This window comes from Somniosus microcephalus, chromosome 26, assembly GCF_052327205.1.
Source record: "Somniosus microcephalus isolate GS21.2 chromosome 26, FLI_Smic_1.0, whole genome shotgun sequence".
NCBI classification, from domain to species: Eukaryota; Metazoa; Chordata; class Chondrichthyes; order Squaliformes; family Somniosidae; genus Somniosus; species Somniosus microcephalus.
The window spans coordinates 2,272,997-2,296,585 of record NC_141012.1 but is presented as its reverse complement, the minus strand read 5'-3'; the positions used below and the strand labels follow the sequence as shown (position 1 = coordinate 2,296,585).

At 50.5% G+C, this 23,589-nt stretch overlaps 1 protein-coding gene across 1 annotated transcript in view; it reads right to left on the bottom strand.

Annotated features, from left to right (window-relative positions):
* Positions 1-23,230, bottom strand: part of c1qtnf5 (C1q and TNF related 5) — a 71,957-nt gene extending 48,727 nt beyond the window's left edge. The window contains exons 1-6 of the mRNA XM_085967659.1: positions 22,568-23,230; positions 21,336-21,438; positions 16,686-16,814; positions 9,908-10,102; positions 3,494-3,722; positions 2,344-2,474 (exon numbers count right to left, since the gene is read on the bottom strand). Coding sequence (XP_085823785.1) covers positions 2,344-2,474; positions 3,494-3,722; positions 9,908-10,102; positions 16,686-16,814; positions 21,336-21,438; positions 22,568-22,630 — 850 coding nt within the window. The 5' untranslated portion in view covers positions 22,631-23,230. The remainder of the gene's footprint in view (positions 1-2,343; positions 2,475-3,493; positions 3,723-9,907; positions 10,103-16,685; positions 16,815-21,335; positions 21,439-22,567) is intronic.
* Between the last annotated feature and the right edge of the window lie 359 nt (positions 23,231-23,589).

Genomic DNA, 23,589 nt, shown 5'->3' with positions numbered 1-23,589 from the left:
ACTGCCCGAGCTGAATATCAAGCACTGCGTATAACGAGCGGCCGATCAGATACTGCCCGAGCTGAATATCAAGCACTGCGTATAACGGGCGGCCGATCAGATACTGCCCGAGCTGAATATCAAGCACTGCGTATAACGGGCGGCCGATCAGATACTGCCCGAGCTGAATATCAAGCACTGCGTATAACGAGCGGCCGATCAGATACTGCCTGAGCTGAATATCAAGCACTGTGTATAACGGGCAGATGATCAGATACTGCCCGAGCTGAATATCAAGCACTGCGTATAAAGGGCGGCCGATCAGATACTGCCCGAGCTGAATATCAAGCACTGCGTATAACGAGCGGCCGATCAGATACTGCCCGAGCTGAATATCAAGCACTGCGTATAACGAGCGGCCGATCAGATACTGCCCGAGCTGAATATCAAGCACTGCGTATAACGAGCGGCCGATCAGATACTGCCCGAGCTGAATATCAAGCACTGCGTATAACGGGCGGCCGATCAGATACTGACCGAGCTGAATATCAAGCACTGCGTATAACGGGCGGCCGATCAGATACTGCCCGAGCTGAATATCAAGCACTGCGTATAACGAGCGGCCAATGAGATACTGCCCGAGCTGAATATCAAGCACTGCGTATAACGAGCGGCCGATCAGATACTGCCCGAGCTGAATATCAAGCACTGCGTATAACGGGCGGATGATCAGATACTGCCCGAGCTGAATATCAAGCACTGCGTATAACGGGCGGATGATCAGATACTGCCCGAGCTGAATATCAAGCACTGCGTATAACGGGCGGCCGATCAGACACTGCCCGAGCTGAATATCAAGCACTGCGTATAACGGGCGGCCGATCAGATACTGCCCGAGCTGAATATCAAGCACTGCGTATAACGAGCGGCCAATGAGATACTGCCCGAGCTGAATATCAAGCACTGCGTATAACGGGCGGCCGATCAGATACTGCCCGAGCTGAATATCAAGCACTGCGTATAACGGGCGGCCGATCAGATACTGCCCGAGCTGAATATCAAGCACTGCGTATAACGGGCGGCCGATCAGATACTGCCCGAGCTGAATATCAAGCACTGCGTATAACGGGCGGCCGATCAGATACTGCCCGGGCTGAATATCAAGCACTGCGTATAACGAGCGGCCGATCAGATACTGCCCGAGCTGAATATCAAGCACTGCGTATAACGAGCGGCCGATCAGATACTGCCCGAGCTGAATATCAAGCACTGCGTATAACGGGCGGCCGATCAGATACTGCCCGGGCTGAATATCAAGCACTGCGTATAACGAGCGGCCGATCAGATACTGCCCGAGCTGAATATCAAGCACTGCGTATAACGAGCGGCCGATCAGATACTGACCGAGCTGAATATCAAGCACTGCGTATAACGGGCGGCCAATGAGATACTGACCGAGCTGAATATCAAGCACTGCGTATAACGGGCGGATGATCAGATACTGCCCGAGCTGAATATCAAGCACTGCGTATAACGGGCGGCCAATGAGATACTGCCTGAGCTGAATATCAAGCACTGCGTATAACGGGCGGCCGATCAGATACTGCCCGGGCTGAATATCAAGCACTGCGTATAACGAGCGGCCAATGAGATACTGCCCGAGCTGAATATCAAGCACTGCGTATAACGAGCGGCCGATCAGATACTGCCCGAGCTGAATATCAAGCACTGCGTATAACGGGCGGCCGATCAGTTACTGCCCGAGCTGAATATCAAGCACTGCGTATAACGGGCGGCCGATCAGATACTGCCCAAGCTGAATTTCTAGGCCTCAGTCTCTTGGAATGGTCTCACTGTGTTCAGTATATAATGGGGGTCGTTTGACTCTGTTCGATGGTGTAAAACGGACATGAGCAGCTTCTTTCACATCTCTCCCCATTTTTATATCCATTGACTTCAATATCGCACAAAGTCAAAATGACCCCCATTAATTTACTTTGAAGTGCAGTGACTATTGCTCTGTGGTAAATGCAGCAGCCATTCTGTGCTCAGCAAGAGCTCGCAGACAGGAGTGATTGGTGTATGTAGTGTTGCTGGAGGGAGGAATGTTGGCCAGGATTTCCCACCCTTCAAATATTGGGGAGGGGGGAGGATTCTCACCTTCACCCCCTGGGCAGTAATCTGGCGGAGCAGATCGCGATTTTGATCCCATTGCTTTCAATGGAATGATAGGCAGTTCTACAACAGGCGGGCCATCTGCTCCCTCAGATTATTGCCCAGACGCTGAAGGTGAAAGTTACCCCCCACCCTCAGGATTGCCCACATCCACCCGAACCGTCTGGAACAGATCTTAATTCCACTTACTGTCACTTGATGCGATCGTCCAGTATCGTGCAGTGAAACCCCGTCCCCCAACACTTGTGTCCGACATGAAAGAGACTTTAAGCCTGCTGGTGTTGGTATTGACAGTAGGAGGCGCAACATTGCCGCACAACCTGTCGAGAGGGAACCAGAAAGTGTAAGAATGGAACTCGGAATAGCCACAACCCCCGCACCAACTGGCTTATGTTTATCCTGAGATCTGATTTCCAATCGATGGTGTTATTGATCCCAATCGACCGATGACCCGTAACCTCCTGCTCATTTATAAATGCAGTGAAAAGCAATACTTTATGAAGATAGTTATTGTTAATATACTTACTTCCTAGTTGAGGTGCCTCCTGCTCCACTCACCAGGGCTGAGTGAGAGGCCAAGGCACTGACCTCACTCTTATCACAATGCCCAGCCCACTGGCACATGGCCAACCCACAATCTGATCATTCCCCTGCCCGAGCTCTCCGGATAAATGGCTCGTCTACTTTCCTGGACAAGGCAGCTGAGTCCAGGCCCAAATGCACAGAAACATTTTAATATTTAAAAATGCCCTCCGTCACCACCAGAGGGAACATGTTTACGCGGAGCTCCAATAGACCACAGGAAATGGGGAGTCCTCGGTTACTGCAGCGAGGAGCAGGGGGCCAGAGGTGCATTAAAACTCATTTGCCCAGACAATGTGGGGGAGGAGTGAAGTATTTTTTAATAAACATGAAGCTGTGTGTTTGCAAGCAATTGTCTGAAACTGCATGTGAGCAACAGGTCAGCTCACACACGCATTTACTCGAGAGAAGGCAAGAAAACCAGAGGGAGGGGGAAATAAGATTCCCAACTCTACATTTATTTACCCTTTAAATAAAATACCAAACAACATGGAGAGGAAGTCGAATCAGGAGGTAGCCGGAGAGAATTACTGAGATATTGGGGGTCATTTTAACCAGACGGGATCGGGAGCAACGCCGGTTTTACGTCCTGTCCGATTTTACTCTCTATTGAAGTCAGTGGAAAGAAATATAGGGTGGGGTGTAAAGCCGGCGTTCCACCCGTGGGATTGGTTAAAATTAGCCCCATTTCACCGACAATCGACAGAGAGTTTATTTTTTAAGTGCAGTCTTGTTTTTCCCCTGTCAGACTGCCGACCTCGCTATCTGGTGGGAGTGAAGCCCGTTCCGCGCCTCCTCATGAAGATCCAGCCGGTCAAAGTGGCACGGTGATTGCCCCTCGATGCTCAGCGAGTCCACTTTAAACTGGATCACATGGCCTGGCTCCGCCACAATCCACCAAACACACACCAGGTTTGCTGGGTATTGCGCTGGGTAACGGGGGGTGGAAAACGAGCCCTCAGGGTTTCGGAAAATCCCACCGCACACTGTAACCAGAGGAAACAAGAGTCAGTGCAGCTGGCGATTAACCCCTCGAGCCCTAGCCTGCTGCTCTGGCTGAGAGTGAGCATCAACACCAATGATAGTGGTTTCCATCTCACACCCACAGGCAGCACCGGGATCAAGCAACTTGGGAAAATCGCATCACAATGGGATTCTCTGCTCCAGTTTCTTACCTCGCAGTGTACTGGGGTCTGCCGTCCTTCAGACCCCGTCCTTTCCTTCCTGTGGTTTGATTACGAGTCCAGCCAGGCTGATGGAGTCGTCCCCTCTCTCTCTAACCTGTGCTGTACCTGCCCTGGGAGTGTTTGATGGGACAGTGTAGAGGGAGCTTTACTCTCTCTCTAACCTGTGCTGTACCTGCCCTGGGAGTGTTTGATGGGACAGTGTAGAGGGAGCTTTACTCTCTATCTAACCCGTGCTGTACCTGCCCTGGGAGTGTTTGATGGGACAGTGTAGAGGGAGCTTTACTCTGTATCTAACCCGTGCTGTACCTGCCCTGGGAGTGTTTGATGGGACAGTGTAGAGGGAGCTTTACTCTGTATCTAACCCCATGCTGTACCTGCCCTGGGAGTGTTTGATGAGACAGTGTAGAGGGAGCTTTACTCTGTATCTAACCCGTGCTGTACCTGCCCTGGGAGTGTTTGATGGGACAGTGTAGAGGGAGCTTTACTCTGTATCTAACCTGTGCTGTACCTGCCCTGGGAGTGTTTGATGGGACAGTGTAGAGGGAGCTTTACTCTGTATCTAACCCGTGCTGTACCTGCCCTGGGAGTGTTTGATGGGACAGTGTAGAGGGAGCTTTACTCTGTATCTAACCCGTGCTGCACCTGCCCTGGGAGTGTTTGATGGGACAGTGTAGAGGGAGCTTTACTCTGTATCTAACCCGTGCTGTACCTGCCCTGGGAGTGTTTGATGGGACAGTGTAGAGGGAGCTTTACTCTGTATCTAACCCGTGCTGTACCTGCCCTGGGAGTGTTTGATGGGACAGTGTAGAGGGAGCTTTACTCTGTATCTAACCCCGTGCTGTACCTGCCCTGGGAGTGTTTGATGAGACAGTGTAGAGGGAGCTTTACTCTGTATCTAACCCGTGCTGTACCTGCCCTGGGAGTGTTTGATGGGACAGTGTAGAGGGAGCTTTACTCTGTATCTAACCTGTGCTGTACCTGCCCTGGGAGTGTTTGATGGGACAGTGTAGAGGGAGCTTTACTCTGTATCTAACCCGTGCTGTACCTGCCCTGGGAGTGTTTGATGGGACAGTGTAGAGGGAGCTTTACTCTGTATCTAACCCGTGCTGCACCTGCCCTGGGAGTGTTTGATGGGACAGTGTAGAGGGAGCTTTACTCTGTATCTAACCCGTGCTGTACCTGCCCTGGGAGTGTTTGATGGGACAGTGTAGAGGGAGCTTTACTCTGTATCTAACCCGTGCTGTACCTGCCCTGGGAGTGTCTGATGGGACAGTGTAGAGGGAGCTTTACTCTGTATCTAACCCGTGCTGTACCTGACCTGGGAGTGTTTGATGGGACAGTGTAGAGCGAGCTTGACTCTGTATCTAACCCCGTGCTGTACCTGCCCTGGGAGTGTTTGATGGGACAGTGTAGAGGGAGCTGTACTCTGTATCTAACCCGTGCTGTACCTGCCCTGGGAGTGTTTGATGGGACAGTGTAGAGGGAGCTTTACTCTGTATCTAACCCATGCTGCACCTGCCCTGGGAGTGTTTGATGGGACAGTGTAGAGGGAGCTTTACTCTGTATCTAACCCGTGTTGTACCTGCCCTGGGAGTGTTTGATGGGACAGTGTAGAGGGAGCTTTACTCTGTATCTAACCCGTGCTGTACCTGCCCTGGGAGTGTTTGATGGGACAGTGTAGAGGGAGCTTTACTCTTTATCTAACCCGTGCTGTACCTGCCCTGGGAGTGTCTGATGGGACAGTGTAGAGGGAGCTTTACTCTGTATCTAACCCGTGCTGTACCTGACCTGGGAGTGTTTGATGGGACAGTGTAGAGCGAGCTTTACTCTGTATCTAACCCGTGCCGTACCTGCCCTGGGAGTGTTTGATGGGACAGTGTAGAGGGAGCTTTACTCTCTACCTACCCCCGTGCTGTACCTGCCCTGGGAGTGTTTGATGGGACAGTGTAGAGGGAGCTTTACTCTGTATCTAACCCCGTGCTGTACCTGCCCTGGGAGTGTTTGATGGGACAGTGTAGAGGGAGGTTTACTCTGTATCTAACCCGTGCTGTACCTGCCCTGGGAGTGTTTGATGGGACAGTGTAGAGGGAGCTTTACTCTGTATCTAGCCCGTGCTGCACCTGGCTTGGGAGTGTTTGATGGGACAGTGTAGAGGGAGCTTTACTCTGTATCTAACCCGTGCTGTACCTGCCCTGGGAGTGTTTGATGGGACAGTGTAGAGGGAGCTTTACTCTGTATCTAACCCGTGCTGTACCTGCCCTGGGAGTGTTTGATGGGACAGTGTAGAGGGAGCTTTACTCTGTATCTAACCCGTGCTGTACCTGCCCTGGGAGTGTTTGATGGGACAGTGTCGAGGGAGCTTTACTCTGTATCTAACCCGTGCTGTACCTGCCCTGGGAGTGTTTGATGGGACAGTGTAGAGGGAGGTTTACTCTGTATCTAACCCGTGCTGTACCTGCCCTGGGAGTGTTTGATGGGACAGTGTAGAGGGAGCTTTACTCTGTATCTAGCCCGTGCTGCACCTGGCTTGGGAGTGTTTGATGGGACAGTGTAGAGGGAGCTTTACTCTGTATCTAACCCGTGCTGTACCTGCCCTGGGAGTGTTTGATGGGACAGTGTAGAGGGAGCTTTACTCTGTATCTAACCCGTGCTGTACCTGCCCTGGGAGTGTTTGATGGGACAGTGTAGAGGGAGCTTTACTCTGTATCTAACCCGTGCTGTACCTGCCCTGGGAGTGTTTGATGGGACAGTGTCGAGGGAGCTTTACTCTGTATCTAACCCGTGCTGTACCTGCCCTGGGAGTGTTTGATGGGACAGTGTAGAGGGAGCTTTACTCTGTATCTAACCCGTGCTGTACCTGCCCTGGGAGTGTTTGATGGGACAGTGTAGAGGGAGCTTTACTCTGTATCTAACCCGTGCCCCGGGAGTGTTTGCTGGTTTTCACCAGGTTGATTATCTTTTATATTTCATGGGTAGGGCTAAAAGGAAACTTCTTGGACTGGAAAAATATGATGAGCTCTGTGTTGGGGCTATTTTTATTACATTATACATAAATACACTTATAAATTGATGGAACAATTTCAAAGTTTGGTGATACACCAAATTGGGAGGTTTGGCAATTTTAGTCATAGAGCCATAACGGCACAGAAGGAGACCATTCGGCCCATCGAGTCCGTGCCAGCTCTCTGTAGAGCAATCCAGTCAGTCCCATTCCCCCGCTCTATCCCCGTAGCCCTGCAAGTTTATTTCCCTCAAGTGCCGATCCAGTCTCCCCTTGAAAACATTGAGTGTCTCCGCTTCCACCACTTCCGTCGGCAGCGAGTTCCAGGTCATCACCACTCACTGCGTATAAATGTTTTTCCTCGCATCCCCCCTGTATCTCTTGCCCAAAACCTTAACTCTGTGTTCCCTAGTCCTTGTACCATCAACTATTGGGAACAGCCTTTCCCCGTCTAGCCTATCCAAACCCGTCATAATCTTGTCCACCTCTATCAAATCACCTCCTTTGCACTAATGAAAACAAATCCAGCTGCTCCAACCTGTCCTTGTAGCTAAGATCCCCCATCTCCGGAACCATTCTGGTAAATCTCCTCTGCACCCTCTCAAGTGCCTTCACATCCTTCCTAAAGTGTGGTGACCAGAACTGGATGCAATACTCGAGCTGTGGCCTAACCAGTGCTTTATAAAGCTCTCTACTTTTGTACTCAATACCTCTATTTATGAAGCCCAAGATCCCATATGCTTTGCTAACCACTCTCTCAATACGTCCCACCACCTTCAGGGACCTATGCACATTAACTCCCAGGTCCCTCTGTCCCCGCACACTCTTTAAAACTGTGCCATTAAGTGTATATTGCCTCTCTCTATTCCTTCTGCCAAAATGCATCACCTCACACTTCTCTGTATTAAATTCCATCTGCCACTTGTCTGCCCATTCTGCTACCCTTTCTATGTCTTGTTGCAGTCGATTGGTATCATCACTGTTTGCCACTCCCCCAAGTTTGGTGTCATCGGCAAATTTAGAAATTCTACTCTGTATTCCAATATTCAGGTCATTTATATATATCAAAAAAAGCAGTGGTCCCAGCACAGACCCTTGGGGGACACCACTGTCTACCATCCTCCAGTCTGAAAAACAGCTATTTACCACAACTTGCTGTTTTCTGTCCTTAAGCCAATTCCTTATCTAAGCTGCCACTGACCCACCTATTCCATGAGCCTCAATTTTGTTAACCAGCCTTCTATGTGGTACTTTGTCAAACACCTTCTGAAAATCCATGTAGACAACATTGCATTCCCTTCATCAATCCTCCCTTTTACTTCATCAAAAAATGCAATTAGATTAGTCAAACATGAGCTGCCTTTTACAAATCCATGTTGGCTCTCCTTAATTAGCTTAAACCTCTCCAAGTGCCCGTTAATTTTTTCCTTCATTATTGTTTCTAAAACTTTACCCACCACTGATGTTAAACTGACCGGCCTGTAGTTACTAGGATTGTCCTTACACCCTTTCTTGAACAATGGTGTCACATTTGCAACTTTCCAATCCTCAGGCACCTCCCCCGCATCTAGGGAAGATTGGAAAATTATGGCAAGCCCTTCCGCTATCTCCTCTCCTAATTCCCTTAGCAACCTGGGATGCAAGCCATCTAGACCAGGCGACTTATCCACTCTAAGCATACCCAGCCTTTCTAGTACATCCTGTCTATCAATTTTCACCCCTTCCATTGCTTCTACCTTTTCCACTTCTACTGATATTTTGTCAGCATCCACCTCCTTAGTAAACACCGATACAAAGTACTCATTGAGTATTCTAGCCTTGCCCTGCGCCTCTAAGCATATATCACCTTCTTTGTCTCTAATAGCCCCACCCCGCCTCTTACTACCCGCTTACTGTTTACATGCCGGTAGAAGATTTTTGGATTCCCTTTTATGTTAACCACAATTCTACTCTCATATTCTCTCTTTGCCAATCTTATTTTCATCTTCGCTTCCCCTCTCAACTTATTGTATTTGGTCTGGGTCTCCCTTGAAGAATTCATCATACATCTTTTTTTGTTTCATCATCTCCTCTATCTCCCTCGTCATCCAAGGAGCCCTTGCTTTGTTTCCCTTACCCTTCCCTCTTGAGGACTGTGAAAGACTGAGGACATAGCTAAATGAGCGGGAGGGGCAGATAGGTGGCAGATGCAGTTCACTGTAGAAAAAATTTGAAATGTGAAGTACATTATGGAAGTAAGAATGTGGAAAGAAAATACACATTAAATGGTATGATTTTAAGTGGAATAGCAGAGGGACCTGGGTGAGCAGATACACAGGTCAGTAAAGGTGGCAGCACAAGTGGACAAGGCCATAAAAAGGTACATGAAATCCTTGGTTTGTATCTAGGGGCATAGAATAGAAAACCAAGGAGGCAATGTTGAACTAGTCAGGCTGCATTTAATGTTGGGCAGCTCATTATATGAAGAATGTAGAAGCAATGGAAATGGTACAGTGTAGATTCAGCGGGATGTTATCAGGGATGAGGGAGTTACACTTATAAAAAGAGACTCAAGAAGTTCTGGATTTTTCACTTGAGTTGAAAAGGATGAGGGGGCGACCTGATAGAGGTCTTCAGGATTATGAAGGGTTATGATAAGGTAAATGGCAATGGACTGTTTCCATTGGTTGGCCAGATGGTAATGAGAGGGTACAAATAAGATCATTTCAGAAAGAATCAGGAGTTACAGAAGGTTTCTTTACTCAGAGGGTGGTTGGAATGTGGAATTTTCCACCACAACCTGTTGTTGAAGCAAAGTCCATAAACTTCTTGAAAGGGGAATTAGATAATTGCTTGAAAAAGAGGATTATTAAAGGGAGGGGCAGCGAGCAGGAGAGTGGGACATTAAAGGGTACGGGGAGTGATCAGGAGAGTGGGATTAGACTGGACGGGCTGAATGGCCTGTTAGTGTGATGGAACATTGTCCAAGGGTTGTAACACTCACATGGCGATGGTGTTGAGGTTCGGGATGGTACAGTAGCTGCTGAAACATCAGGCATGCCCAGGATCCTGTTCTCAGAGCTGGAAGTGGCGACAGAGGGAGAGGCTGTAAAGAGGCTGATAAAAGTCCAGTTACCGTCGTTTTGGGCAGTGACCATTTCCCCAGATCGATTAGCTGATGATTCCTGAATAACAAATTCTAAAGAGAGAAAGAAGAGCATTGGATGGATCAGGGCAATGCCAAGTGTATTGACCATAGCAACAGGCTCTTCACACAGAGCTACACAGGGCAGTGCGAGGGTGCAGAGAGTTACACAGGGCAGTGCGAGGGTGCAGAGAGTTACACAGGGCAGTGCGAGGGTGCAGAGAGTTACACAGGGCAGTGCGAGGGTGCAGAGAGCTACACAGGGCAGTGAGAGGGTGCAGAGAGTTACACAGGGCAGTGCGAGGGTGCAGAGAGTTACACAGGGCAGTGCGAGGGTGCAGAGAGCTACACAGGGCAGTGCGAGGGTGCAGAGAGTTACACAGGGCAGTGCGAGGGTGCAGAGAGTTACACAGGGCAGTGCGAGGGTGCAGAGAGTTACACAGGGCAGTGTGAGGGTGCAGAGAGTTACACAGGGCAGTGCGAGGGTGCAGAGAGTTACACAGGGCAGTGCGAGGGTGCAGAGAGTTACACAGGGCAGTGCGAGGGTGCAGAGAGTTACACAGGGCAGTGCGAGGGTGCAGAGAGTTACACAAGGCAGTGCGAGGGTGCAGAGAGTTACACAGGGCAGTGCGAGGGTGCAGAGAGTTACACAGGGCAGTGCGAGGGTGCAGAGAGCTACACAGGGCAGTGCGAGGGTGCAGAGAGTTACACAGGGCAGTGTGAGGGTGCAGAGAGTTACACAGGGCAGTGCGAGGGTGCAGAGAGTTACACAGGGCAGTGCGAGGGTGCAGAGAGTTACACAAGGCAGTGCGAGGGTGCAGAGAGTTACACAGGGCAGTGCGAGGGTGCAGAGAGTTACACAGGGCAGTGCGAGGGTGCAGAGAGTTACACAGGGCAGTGCGAGGGTGCAGAGAGTTACACAGGGCAGTGCGAGGGTGCAGAGAGTTACACAAGGCAGTGCGAGGGTGCAGAGAGTTACACAGGGCAGTGTGAGGGTGCAGAGAGTTACACAGGGCAGTGCGAGGGCACAGAGAGTTACACAGGGCAGTGCGAGGGTGCAGAGAGTTACACAGGGCAGTGCGAGGGTGCAGAGAGTTACACAGGGCAGTGCGAGGGTGCAGAGAGTTACACAGGGCAGTGCGAGGGTGCAGAGAGTTACACAGGGCAGTGCGAGGGTGCAGAGAGCTACACAGGGCAGTGCGAGGGTGCAGAGAGCTACACAGGGCAGTGCGAGGGTGCAGAGAGTTACACAGGGCAGTGCGAGGGTGCAGAGAGTTACACAGGGCAGTGCGAGGGTGCAGAGAGCTACACAGGGCAGTGCGAGGGTGCAGAGAGCTACACAGGGCAGTGCGAGGGTGCAGAGAGTTACACGGCAGTGCGAGGGTGCAGAGAGTTACACAGGGCAGTGCGAGGGTGCAGAGAGCTACACAGGGCAGTGCGAGGGTGCAGAGAGTTACACAGGGCAGTGCGAGGGTGCAGAGAGCTACACAGGGCAGTGCGAGGGTGCAGAGAGTTACACAGGGCAGTGCGAGGGTGCAGAGAGTTACACAGGGCAGTGTGAGGGTGCAGAGAGTTACACAGGGCAGTGCGAGGGTGCAGAGAGTTACACAGGGCAGTGGGAGGGTGCAGAGAGTTACACAGGGCAGTGCGAGGGTGCAGAGAGTTACACAGGGCAGTGCGAGGGTGCAGAGAGTTACACAAGGCAGTGCGAGGGTGCAGAGAGTTACACAGGGCAGTGCGAGGGTGCAGAGAGCTACACAGGGCAGTGCGAGGGTGCAGAGAGTTACACAGGGCAGTGCGAGGGTGCAGAGAGTTACACAGGGCAGTGTGAGGGTGCAGAGAGTTACACAGGGCAGTGCGAGGGTGCAGAGAGTTACACAGGGCAGTGGGAGGGTGCAGAGAGTTACACAGGGCAGTGCGAGGGTGCAGAGAGTTACACAGGGCAGTGCGAGGGTGCAGAGAGTTACACAAGGCAGTGCGAGGGTGCAGAGAGTTACACAGGGCAGTGCGAGGGTGCAGAGAGTTACACAGGGCAGTGCGAGGGTGCAGAGAGCTACACAGGGCAGTGCGAGGGTGCAGAGAGTTACACAGGGCAGTGCGAGGGTGCAGAGAGTTACACAGGGCAGTGCGAGGGTGCAGAGAGTTACACAGGGCAGTGAGAGGGTGCAGAGAGTTACACAGGGCAGTGCGAGGGTGCAGAGAGTTACACAGGGCAGTGAGAGGGTGCAGAGAGTTACACAGGGCAGTGCGAGGGTGCAGAGAGTTACACAGGGCAGTGCGAGGGTGCAGAGAGTTACACAGGGCAGTGCGAGGGTGCAGAGAGTTACACAGGGCAGTGCGAGGGTGCAGAGAGTTACACAGGGCAGTGCGAGGGTGCAGAGAGTTACACAAGGCAGTGCGAGGGTGCAGAGAGTTACACAGGGCAGTGCGAGGGTGCAGAGAGTTACACAGGGCAGTGCGAGGGCGCAGAGAGTTACACAGGGCAGTGTGAGGGTGCAGAGAGTTACACAGGGCAGTGCGAGGGTGCAGAGAGTTACACAAGGCAGTGCGAGGGTGCAGAGAGTTACACAGGGCAGTGCGAGGGTGCAGAGAGTTACACAGGGCAGTGCGAGGGCACAGAGAGTTACACAGGGCAGTGCGAGGGTGCAGAGAGTTACACAGGGCAGTGCGAGGGTGCAGAGAGTTACACAGGGCAGTGCTAGGGTGCAGAGAGTTACACAGGGCAGTGCGAGGGTGCAGAGAGTTACAACGGGGCAGTGCGAGGGTGCAGAGAGTTACACAGGGCAGTGCGAGGGTGCAGAGAGTTACACAGGGCAGTGCGAGGGTGCAGAGAGTTACACAGGGCAGTGCGAGGGTGCAGAGAGTTACACAGGGCAGTGCGAGGGTACAGAGAGTTACACAGGGCAGTGCGAGGGTGCAGAGAGTTACTCAGGGCAGTGCGAGGGTGCAGAGAGTTACACAGGGCAGTGCGAGGGTGCAGAGAGTTACACAGGGCAGTGCGAGGGTGCAGAGAGTTACACAGGGCAGTGCGAGGGTGCAGAGAGTTACACAGGGCAGTGCGAGGGTGCAGAGAGTTACACAGGGCAGTGCGAGGGTGCAGAGAGTTACACAGGGCAGTGCGAGGGTGCAGAGAGTTACACGGCAGTGCGAGGGTACAGAGAGTTACACAGGGCAATGCGAGGGCGCAGAGAGTTACACAGGGCAATGCGGGGGTGCAGAGAGTTACACAGGGCAGCGCGAGGGTGCAGAGAGTTACACAGGGCAGTGCGAGGGTGCAGAGAGTTACACAGGGCAGTGCGAGGGTGCAGAGAGTTACACAGGGCAGTGCGAGGGCGCAGAGAGTTACACAGGGCAGTGCGAGGGTGCAGAGAGTTACACAGGGCAGTGCGAGGGTGCAGAGAGTTACACAGGGCAGTGCGAGGGTGCAGAGAGTTACACAGGGCAGTGCGAGGGTGCAGAGAGTTACACAGGGCAGTGCGAGGGTGCAGAGAGTTACACAGGGCAGTGCGAGGGCGCAGAGAGTTACACAGGGCAATGCGAGGGCGCAGAGAGTTACCCAGGGCAGTGCGAGGGCGCAGAGTGCTGGACCCCTGAGACGAGCTGTCGATGGGAGCGGGGATAGGGGGCGCTAGACTGATCCCTCTGCTCAGTCCCAGTCCCAGACCAAGGTGTCTGCAAGCAGGAGGAGGAAAACCAGAAGGGAAAGGAGTGTCATTGACGGATTGTTCCTGAGCCTCATAGAATCTGGGCTAATAGGTGTCAGCTGTGGCTCAGTGTATAGCACTCTCGCCTCTGAGGCAGACGGCCGTGGGATCAAGCCCAACTCTGGAGACTTGAAGCACAAAATCTAGACTGACACTCCAGTGCAGTGCTGAGGGAGTGCTGCACTGTCGGAGGTGCCATCTTTTAGATGAGACGTTAAACTGAGGCCCCATCTGCCCTCTCAGGTGGACATAAAAGATCCCATGGCAATATTTTAAAGAAGAGCAGGGGAGTTCTCCTGGTGTCCTGGCCAATATTTATCCCTCAATCAACATAACAAAAACAGATTATCTGGTCATTTTCACATTGTTATCAGTTACATGGCAAGCATTCAAAGATAGAATGGAAGAATTCCAGAACATGTTTATACCGGTTTGGCATAAAAATAAACCTAAAAAGGTGGCTCAACCGTGGATAACGAGGGAAATTAGGGACAGCATAAAATCAAAAAAAAGGGCATATCAACTGGCAAAAAAAAGCACCAGACCGGAAGATTGGGGGCAGTACAGGATACAGCAAAAGAGGACAAAGGGATTAATCAGGAAGGGGAAAATAGAATACGAAAGTAAACTTGCAGCAAACATAAAGACAGACTGCAAAAGCTTTTATCGGTATATCAGGAGGAAAAGACTGGTAAAATCCCAAGTCGGTCCCTTGCAGTCCGATTCGGGAGAATATATAATGGAGAATAAGGAAATGGCAGACCAATTAAACTCATACTTTGGTTCTGTATTCACAAAGGAGGACACAAATAACCTCCCAGGAATATCGGCAAACATAGGGACTAATGAGAGGGAGGAGCTGACAGAAATTAGTATCTCTAGGGATATGGTGTTGGGTAAGTTGAGGGGACTGAAGGCCGACAAATCCCCGGGGCCTGATAAACTACATCCTAGGGTACTTAAGGAGGTGGCCCTGGAGATAGCAGATGCTCTAAGGATCATCTTCCGGAACTCCATTGACTCGGGAACAGTACCCGTGGATTGGAGGGTAGCTAATGTTACCCCAATATTTAAAAAGGGGGGTAGAGAGAAAGCAGGGAATTATAGACCAGTAAGCCTTACATCGGTTGTGGGCAAAATGCTAGAGTCCATTATTAAGGATAAAATAGCGGAGCACTTGACAAATGGGGAAAGGATCGGACAGAGTCAACATGGATTTACAAAGGGTAAATCGTGTTTGACTAATCTGCTGGAATTTTTTGAGGAAGTAACTGGTAAAATAGATGGGGGAGAGCCAGTGGATGTGGTGTACCTTGACTTCCAGAAAGCCTTCGATAAGGTTCCACACAAAAGATTATCATGCAAAATTAAGGCTCATGGGATTGGGGGCAAAGTATTAACGTGGATAGAGAACTGGCTGGCGGATAGAAAACAGAGAGTTGGAATAAACGGCTCGTTTTCGGAGTGGCAGGCAGTGACCAGCGGGGTGCCGCAAGGATCTGTCCTGGGACCCCAGCTGTTCACAATATATATAAATGATCTGGATCAGGGAATTGGATGCAATATTTCCAAATTCGCTGACGACACTAAACTAGGAGGAGGGGTGGGCTCTGATGAGGATGTCAGGAGGCTACAGTGCGATTTGGACAGGTTGGGGGAATGGGCGGATACGTGGCAGATGCACTATAATGTGGATAAATGCGAGGTTATCCACTTTGGGGGTAAAAACAGGAGGGTAGATTATTATCTAAATGGCAATAGATTGGGAGATGGGGAAGTGCAGAGGGACCTGGGTGTTCTTGTGCACCAGTCACTGAAGGAGAGCATGCAGGTGCAACAGGCGATTAAGAAGGCAAATGGTATGTTGGCCTTCATATCAAGGGGGTTCGAGTATAGGAATAGGGATACCTTACTACAGCTGTACAAGGTGCTGGTGAGACCGCATCTGGAGTATTGTGTACAGTTTTGGTCGCCCCATCTGCGGAAGGATGTTCTTGCCATGGAAAGAGTGCAGCGGCGATTCACCAGGCTGATACCTGGAATGGCGGGAATGACCTACGAGGAGAGATTGAATAGTTTGGGCTTGTACTCACTGGAGTTTAGAAGATTGAGAGGGGATCTCATCGAAACATATAAAATTATGGCAGGCCTGGACAGGCTGAATTCAGAGAGAATGTTTCCAATGGCAGGGGAGCACAGAACCAGGGGCCACAGTCTAAAAATAGCGGGCAAATCATTTAAAACAGAGATGAGGAAGAATTTCTTCACTCAAAGAGTGGTGAGCCTGTGGAATTCCCTGCCACAGAGGGCTGTGAAGGCTAATTCAATAAATATTTTCAAGAGAGAATTGGATATATTTCTGAAGGCTAAGGGGATTAAGGGTTACGGAGAAAAGGCGGGGACGGGGTACTGAACTGGTAAGATCAGCTAAGATCTCAGATGAAGATCAGCCATGATCTCATTGAATGGCGGAGCAGGCTCGAAGGGCCGAATGGCCTACTCCTGTTCCTATCTCTATGTTTCTATGTTTCTATGTTACTACAGTTTCCAGGCTTGTGCCTGATCACTTTCTCTCTTTGCCCTTCGCAGGAGATTGAGTGGCTGGGGTGGTGTGATGCTGCACATGGTGTTTGGATGGGACAGTCTGGATGGATCAGTTGGTCTTTTCCTGTCCTTTTTCGAATGATAATATGTTCATGATCCAAATATATCTCAGCATTCCTCCGTAGCAGAGTGTGGTGCTCAGCGTACTGAAACCACATGCAAGTGATAACAGAGGGTCCTTGTCCATCATGATGAAACCCTTTCCCTCCCAACTGGGCTGCAGGCAGTCACAGAACACTGGGGGTAACAGTGGGAGTCACTGCCTGTGTGGGCAGCCCGGGTTAAACACAGCACTGCTGCCACCTGCCTTAATAAATTCAGATACTCACGGACAGTGAAGGTGATCAGACTCCCTCCGATAGTCACGGTCAGAATTACAGCAGTCACTGTGACAAAGAGCCACACCGGCCCTGGGCATGTGCCGGCTCTCCCAGCGAGCGTTTCCCAGGAACCATTCACTGGAGTAGGGAGAAATATAATTCAATTACAGCTCCCTGACTCCCAACTCACAGCCCACACCTTGGTTTTGATTATCTCCCTCTTCCCCCTCTCCTGACAGTGCTGAATCGGCCTGGCATACATTCCATGGGCCAGACACTCGAATCTTATCCAAGTGTTGACCAGTAATTGCTCACAGAGCTGAGCCTGGTCCTGTCCACACATGTAATGTCCAGCAGGAGTGACCGGATATAATCAGGAACAGGGACCCTGGGAGCGCAGTGCCTGTTGTTGGACAGTGACTGCCTGCCTGAGGTGACCTATCAGCACAGAGGAGGAGTCGTACCTGGGCCCTTCTGGCCTGTGTCGTTCAGCATCACACTCGGCAGTGGATCTACTTATGGGGCCACTGTGGGGAGCTGAATTACAGACATTTTAGCTTTAATTAAGATAGTCGTTTCCTGTGAGATGCTGTTTCATGTGTTGGGGTTTGGGTAGCAGAGGCTGGTAGTGCTGGATTCACCCTCTTAGGAATATATAAATTACTGGACGAAAATAGAGCAAGGTCCATCTGGTTCGCCTTCTACCAGCCTGGGAGTCGCGCAATACAACGATAATGGTGTTGTTGACTAATCGCAGCAATCGATCTCTATCAATTAGTCTTCAACAGACCCAGGCACGAGACAAGGAAAACCCCCAGTGATGGAGAGCTTTGGGAACCATAGGTCCAAAGTCACCTGTTCTTCCCGAGCACGCTGCACTCACCACACGTCACATCCTGAATCCCCAAATATTATTTTCTGAAAGAAATCTATCTAATTTGCATTTGAATAAATCAATGCTAACTGCTTCCACCGTCTCCCTAGGGAGCCTGCTTCATAGATTGACCACTTGCTCACTGAAATAATGTTTCCGCAGATTTGTTTTAAATTTACCCCTCTGTTCATATTCCACTCCCTATTTAGCTGCGATCCATTTAGCTGAATGGATTTGAATGACCCTGAGCCCAGAGCTGTGATGCTCACCTCCTGTGGAGGCGATATTAGGTATTAATATTTATAGTCAGGATTAATCAGGATTGTAAATGTTATTGATATACCTATCAATTCCTCCAATAAAAGGCGAAGAGTTACGAAGGTGACTAAAGGTTTTTATTGACTAAATAACAGAGCCCACTCTCGTGGGTGATCCGATCCAAGCAGGAGGAATACCAGCCAGTCGCTCACCTTTATACCTGGCCTGGTGGGTGGAGCCAAGGCGGAGTCGGCAGTGGTCATCCCAGGTATAGCAGTGTGGCAAGAGGCGACCTCGTACCGTGATACAATAGTGGTCAGTGATACAGTTATAACGAACAGTGGTGAACAGTGCTAACTACTAACAGTGATACGATAGTGAACGTGGTTTACCACAGTTATACTGTAGGAATGTCTAGTTCCTATCAAGCGACTGAGGTCGACTCAGGCGATCAAACAAACGATGTTTAATGTAAAACTAATTGAGTTTAACAAACAGTTGCAAGAGAACTACGAATACAGGTCTAGTCAGTTCGGAGGCTCCACGAGGACTGCTTGGGCGGTCCCGTGGCTGGCATCATGACGTCATCACGTTTTTCCTGCCGGTGGGGGATCACGTGATGAACGGCGTGACGTCATCGCGTTTGCCCGCGCTCTTAAAGGGACCGCGCTCTGTACATGCAAACAGTATATACAAAGATACAGACTCAGGCTGTAGCTAACATATTGTTAAAGGGAATTATATACATTTGATCGGAGTCCCTTAGTGGCTCCGCCACAACACCCCAATTTAAAAAAGGGGAGGGGAATAAACTATAGGCCAGTCAGCCTAACGTCAATGGTGGGGAAACTTTTAGAAACAATAATCCGGGACAAAATAAATTGGCATTTGGAATAGTATGGGCCAATAAATGAAAGTCAGCACGGATTTGTTAAAGGCAAATTGATGATGGTTATGCGGTTAATGTTGTGTATATGGACTTTCAATAGGCATTTGACAAAGTATCACATAAATAGACATGTTAGCAAAATTAAAGCCCGTGGGATTAAAGGGACATAAGAACATAAGAATGGAAGCATAGATACAAACTTGGCTAAGTGACAGAAAGCAGCGAGTAGTGGTGAATGGTTTTTTAGACTGGAGGGGTCAGTATTAGGACCACTGCTCTTTTTGATATAAATGGTCTGGACTTGGGTATACAGGGCTACATTTCAAAGTTAGCAGATGATACAAAACTCAGAAATGTAGTAAACAATGAGGAAGATAGCAACAGACATCACGAGGACACAGACGCAATCTAACGCAGAGAAGTGTGAAGTGACACATTTGGTAGGAAGAATGAGAAGAGGCAATATAAACTAAATGGTACAATTTTAAAGGGGGTGCAGGAACAGAGAGATCGGGGGTGTATGTACACAAATCTTTGAAGGTGGCAAGACAAGTTGAGAATGTTGTTAAAAAAGCATATGGGATCCTTGGCTTTATTAATAGAGGACTAGAATACAAAAGGAAGTTATGTTAAACCTTTACAAATTATTGGTTAGGCCTCAGCTGGAGTATTGTGTTCAATTCTGGGCAACGCACTTTAGGAAGGATGTCAAGGTCTTGGAGAGGGTGCAGGGGAGAATTACTAGAATGGTTCCAGGGATGAGGGACTTCAGTTATGTGGATAGACTGGAGAAGCTGGGGTTGTTCTCCTTAGAGCAGAGAAGGTTAAGAGGAGATTTGATAGAGGTGTTCAAAATCATGAATGGTTTTGATAGAGTAAATAAGGAGAAACTGTTGCCAGTGGCAGGAGGGTCAGTAACCAGAGGACACAGATTTAAGGTGATTGTAAAAGAACCAGAGGCGACATGAGGAAATATTTTTTTTACGCAGCGAGTTGTTGTGATCTGGAACACGCTGCCTGAAAGGGCGGTGGAAGCAAACTCAATAGTAACTTTCAAAAGGGAATTGGATAAATACTTGAAGGGGAAAAATTTGCAGAGCTCTGGGGAAAGAGTCGGGGAGTGGGACTAATTGGAGAGCTCTTTCATAGAGCCGGCACAGGCACGATGAGCTGAATGGCCTCCTTCTGTGCTGCATCGTTCTATGATTCTATAATATTTATATTAGGTATTAATGCTTTCAATTAATTTTTATCAGCTGCAAACCAAAACACCAGAACTCCAGGCCTGGACTCGACAAGGTTCAGCATTTCCAGGGCCTTGTGATTCAGGATCCCGTGTCAGTGCAATACAGGATCCATCAGTTATAGATCGTTTAAGTAAGTACCGTGTTTTAAAATAATAATCTCCAACCCCCTCAAGTATCTTTCACTCATGCATGTTCCTTCCATCACCTGCCCTCGATAGTGACAGACACATCCCGTAAATCAGAGCTGCTCCTTGCTCGAGTATTGTGTACAGTTTTGGTCACCTTACCTGAGGAAGGACGTTCTTACCATGGAAGGAGTGCAGCGAAGATTCACCAGGCTGATACCTGGGATGGCAGGAATGAAGTACGAGGAGAGATTGTGTCGATTGGGCTTATACTCACTGGAGTTTAGAAGATTGAGAGGGGATCTCATCGAAACCTATAAAATTCTGTCAGGTCTGGACAGACTAGATGCAGAAAGGATGTTTCTGATGGCCGGGGAGTCCAGAACCAGGGGTCATAGTCTAAGGATAAGGGGTAAGCCATTTAGGACTGAAATGAGGAGGAATTTCTTCACCCAGAGAGTGGTGAACCTGTGGAATTCTCTGCCACACAGGGCAGTTGAGGCCAGTTCATTAAATATATTCAAGAAAGAGTTAGATATATTTCTTAAGGCTAAAGGGATCAAGGGATATGGGGAGAAGGCAGGGACAGGGTACTGAATTTGGATGATCAGCCATGATCTCATTGAATGGCGGAGCAGGCTCGAGGGGCCGAATGGCCTACTCCTGCTCCTATCTTCTATGTTTCTATGACCCTGAAGCTGATCCCAATGGACACGAGCTTTGCCCTCAGGCTGGGTTTCTCCCCCTCTCAACAAACAACTTGGAAAGGAGGTAAAATGCAGCCCCCTCACCACCTGCACTCCACCCCCTCGCCACCTGCACTCCACCCCCTCACCACCTGCACTCCACCACCTGCACCCCACCCCCTCACCACCTGCACTCCACCCCCTCACCACCTGCACCCCACCCCCTCACCACCTGCACTCCACCCCCTCACCACCTGCACTCCACCCCCTCACCACCTGCACTCCACCCCCTCACCACCTGCACCCCACCCCCTCACCACCTGCACTCCACCCCCTCACCACCTGCACTCCACCCCCTCGCCACCTGCACTCCACCCCCTCACCACCTGCACTCCACCCCCTCACCACCTGCACTTCACCCCCTCACCACCTGCACTTCACCCCCTCACCACCTGCACCCCACCCCCTCACCACCTGCACCCCACCCCCTCACCACCTGCACTTCACCCCCTCCATGCCCACACTCCACCCCCTCCACGTCCCTTCCCCACCCGGGTTAGGAGCTCAGTGTTGCTCATACCTGATTCATTCCGCGGGTTAGTTTTCATGTAGTTTCCAGTTCCTCGAACCACCTGCTCCTCCATTCCACTCTCGGGCTGGTAGGCTGGGTTAACAAAATCCGTCTGAAAATAAGCATATAATTGGTTTCATTTTCCTACATTTTGAAGTTTTGCTCAGTTCTAGTCTCTATGTGCCCTGTGCTATCTCTTTGGTAGGGCTAATAGTAAAGGTGATGGTTGGGGTGGGTGGGGGTGATGGATGGAGTGATGTTGAGGTGACAGGTGGGGGTGACGGGGGGGTGACGGTGGGGGTGACGGGTGGGGGTGACGGGGGGGTGATGGTGGGGGTGACGGGGGGGGTGACGGGTGGGGGTGACAGTTGGGGGTGACGGGGGGGTGACGGGGGTGACGGACGGGGGTGACGGGTGGGGGTGACAGTTGGGGGTGATGGGGGGGTGACGGGGGGTGACGGGTGGGGGTGACGGGGGGGTGACGGGTGGGGGTGACGGTCGGGGTGATGGGGGGGTGACAGTTGGGGTGACGGGGGGGTGACAGTTGGGGTGACGGGTGGGGGTGACGGGGGGGTGACAGTTGGGGTGACGGGTGGGGGTGACGGGTGGGGGTGACGGGGGGGTGACGGGTGGGGGTGACGGTGGGGGTGACGGGTGGGGGTGACGGGGGGGTGACGGTGGGGGTGACGGTGGGGGTGACGGGTGGGGGTGACGGGGGGGGTGACGGGTGGGGGTGACGGGGGGGTGACAGGGGGTGACGGGGGGGTGACGGGTGGGGGTGACGGTGGGGGTGACAGGGGGGTGACGGGGGGGTGACGGGTGGGGGTGACAGGGGGCTGACGGTTGGGGTAATATAACTATGATTAGGGGTGCTTTAATCTGTCTGATCATTTGTCTTTCTCAACGTCATTGGGTTATGGAGGGGAAGAATCAGCCAGGGTTCTGCTCCTGACCACTGTTCAGTGACCTGTGTGAATGTTGAGGGCAGGACAGCAATGGGTTTGGCCGTGATGAATTTCCATGTTGAATAGCCTGGTGCCCGTGGAATCGGACCCAGCAAGGAGAACCAGTTCGGAACAGAAGGGGGAGGGACATTGGGGCAAAAAGATTTCAGAGAGAGCAATGTGGGCGAATCCAAGAAGGACCCGAAACATTGAGTGATTTTTAAAATGAATCCACTAATGGACTCCTCGCTTTAAACAGCTGAGATTGTCAGCCTGTGTCTGAAGCCCTGGCCTTACCTTACTCTCTTCTCTCCTTGGGTCTTCCAAAGTGATTTCTGTGAACTCCGGTTTCTCCCTCATGTTTAAGGAAATCCTGCGCTGGCGACAAAAATCAAGAACTAAAGAGTATTACTGGAAATTGATTCAGTTTCCCAGCGAGACATCTGAGTGTCCAGTATAAGAATATTTCAGACTGTAGTTCAGCTTCAAGACTCTCAATAGATTTGATTTATTTCCCCCTCTGTCCCGATATACAAATATTCATTGTCTCACTCTGTACTTGTCTGACTTGCTATATACAGTATGTTTTCCTTTTTTTTCTTTCCCCTGCTCTCACCTCTTCCTTTCTCTGTTCTCTGTGTACCCTCCAGTTTCACACATCTTTCTATATCTCTATCTCCATCTCTCTCTCTGTCTGTTTGTCTTTCTCACTGTCTCTGTCTCCATTACTCTCTCTCTTTCCCTGTCTCTGTCTCTCTATCTGTCTCTCTCCCTCTCTGTCTCTCTCTATCTCCCTCTCTTCTCTATATCTGTCTTGCTCCCTCGCTCGCTCTGTTCTGTCTCTGTCTGTCTCTCTCTCTCTCCATCCTTCTCTCTATTCTGCCTCTATCTTTCTCTCCCGCTCTGTTTTTCTTTCCCTCTCTTGCCTCTGCCTCTCTCCCTCCCTCTCTGTTCTGTCTATCTCTGTCTTTCTCTTCCTCTCCTCTCTCTCCCTCTACTAAGCTCTAGGATCAGCCTGCAGTACTCACGAGTTTTCAAACAGATTAAATCCTGGATCAGCTGCTCCCCTGTTGGCGTCACTTCAAACACTGCAAATTCAACACATTTAGTGATGAAAACTGCAAAAAGATTCTAGCCCATGACAAAAAGATTCCCATGTCTGAAGTTTGTGCAGTGTGTGTGTCAGGTACTCCTGAGCTCTTGATTCTGAGAAGCGGTTTTGAATCGAGCAGCTGCCTCTCTTGATCTCTATTCCAGTCACATGTGACACTGCAGCCAAATACCTCGAGATTTATCGTTTTCCCTTTCTGAATAGCTTG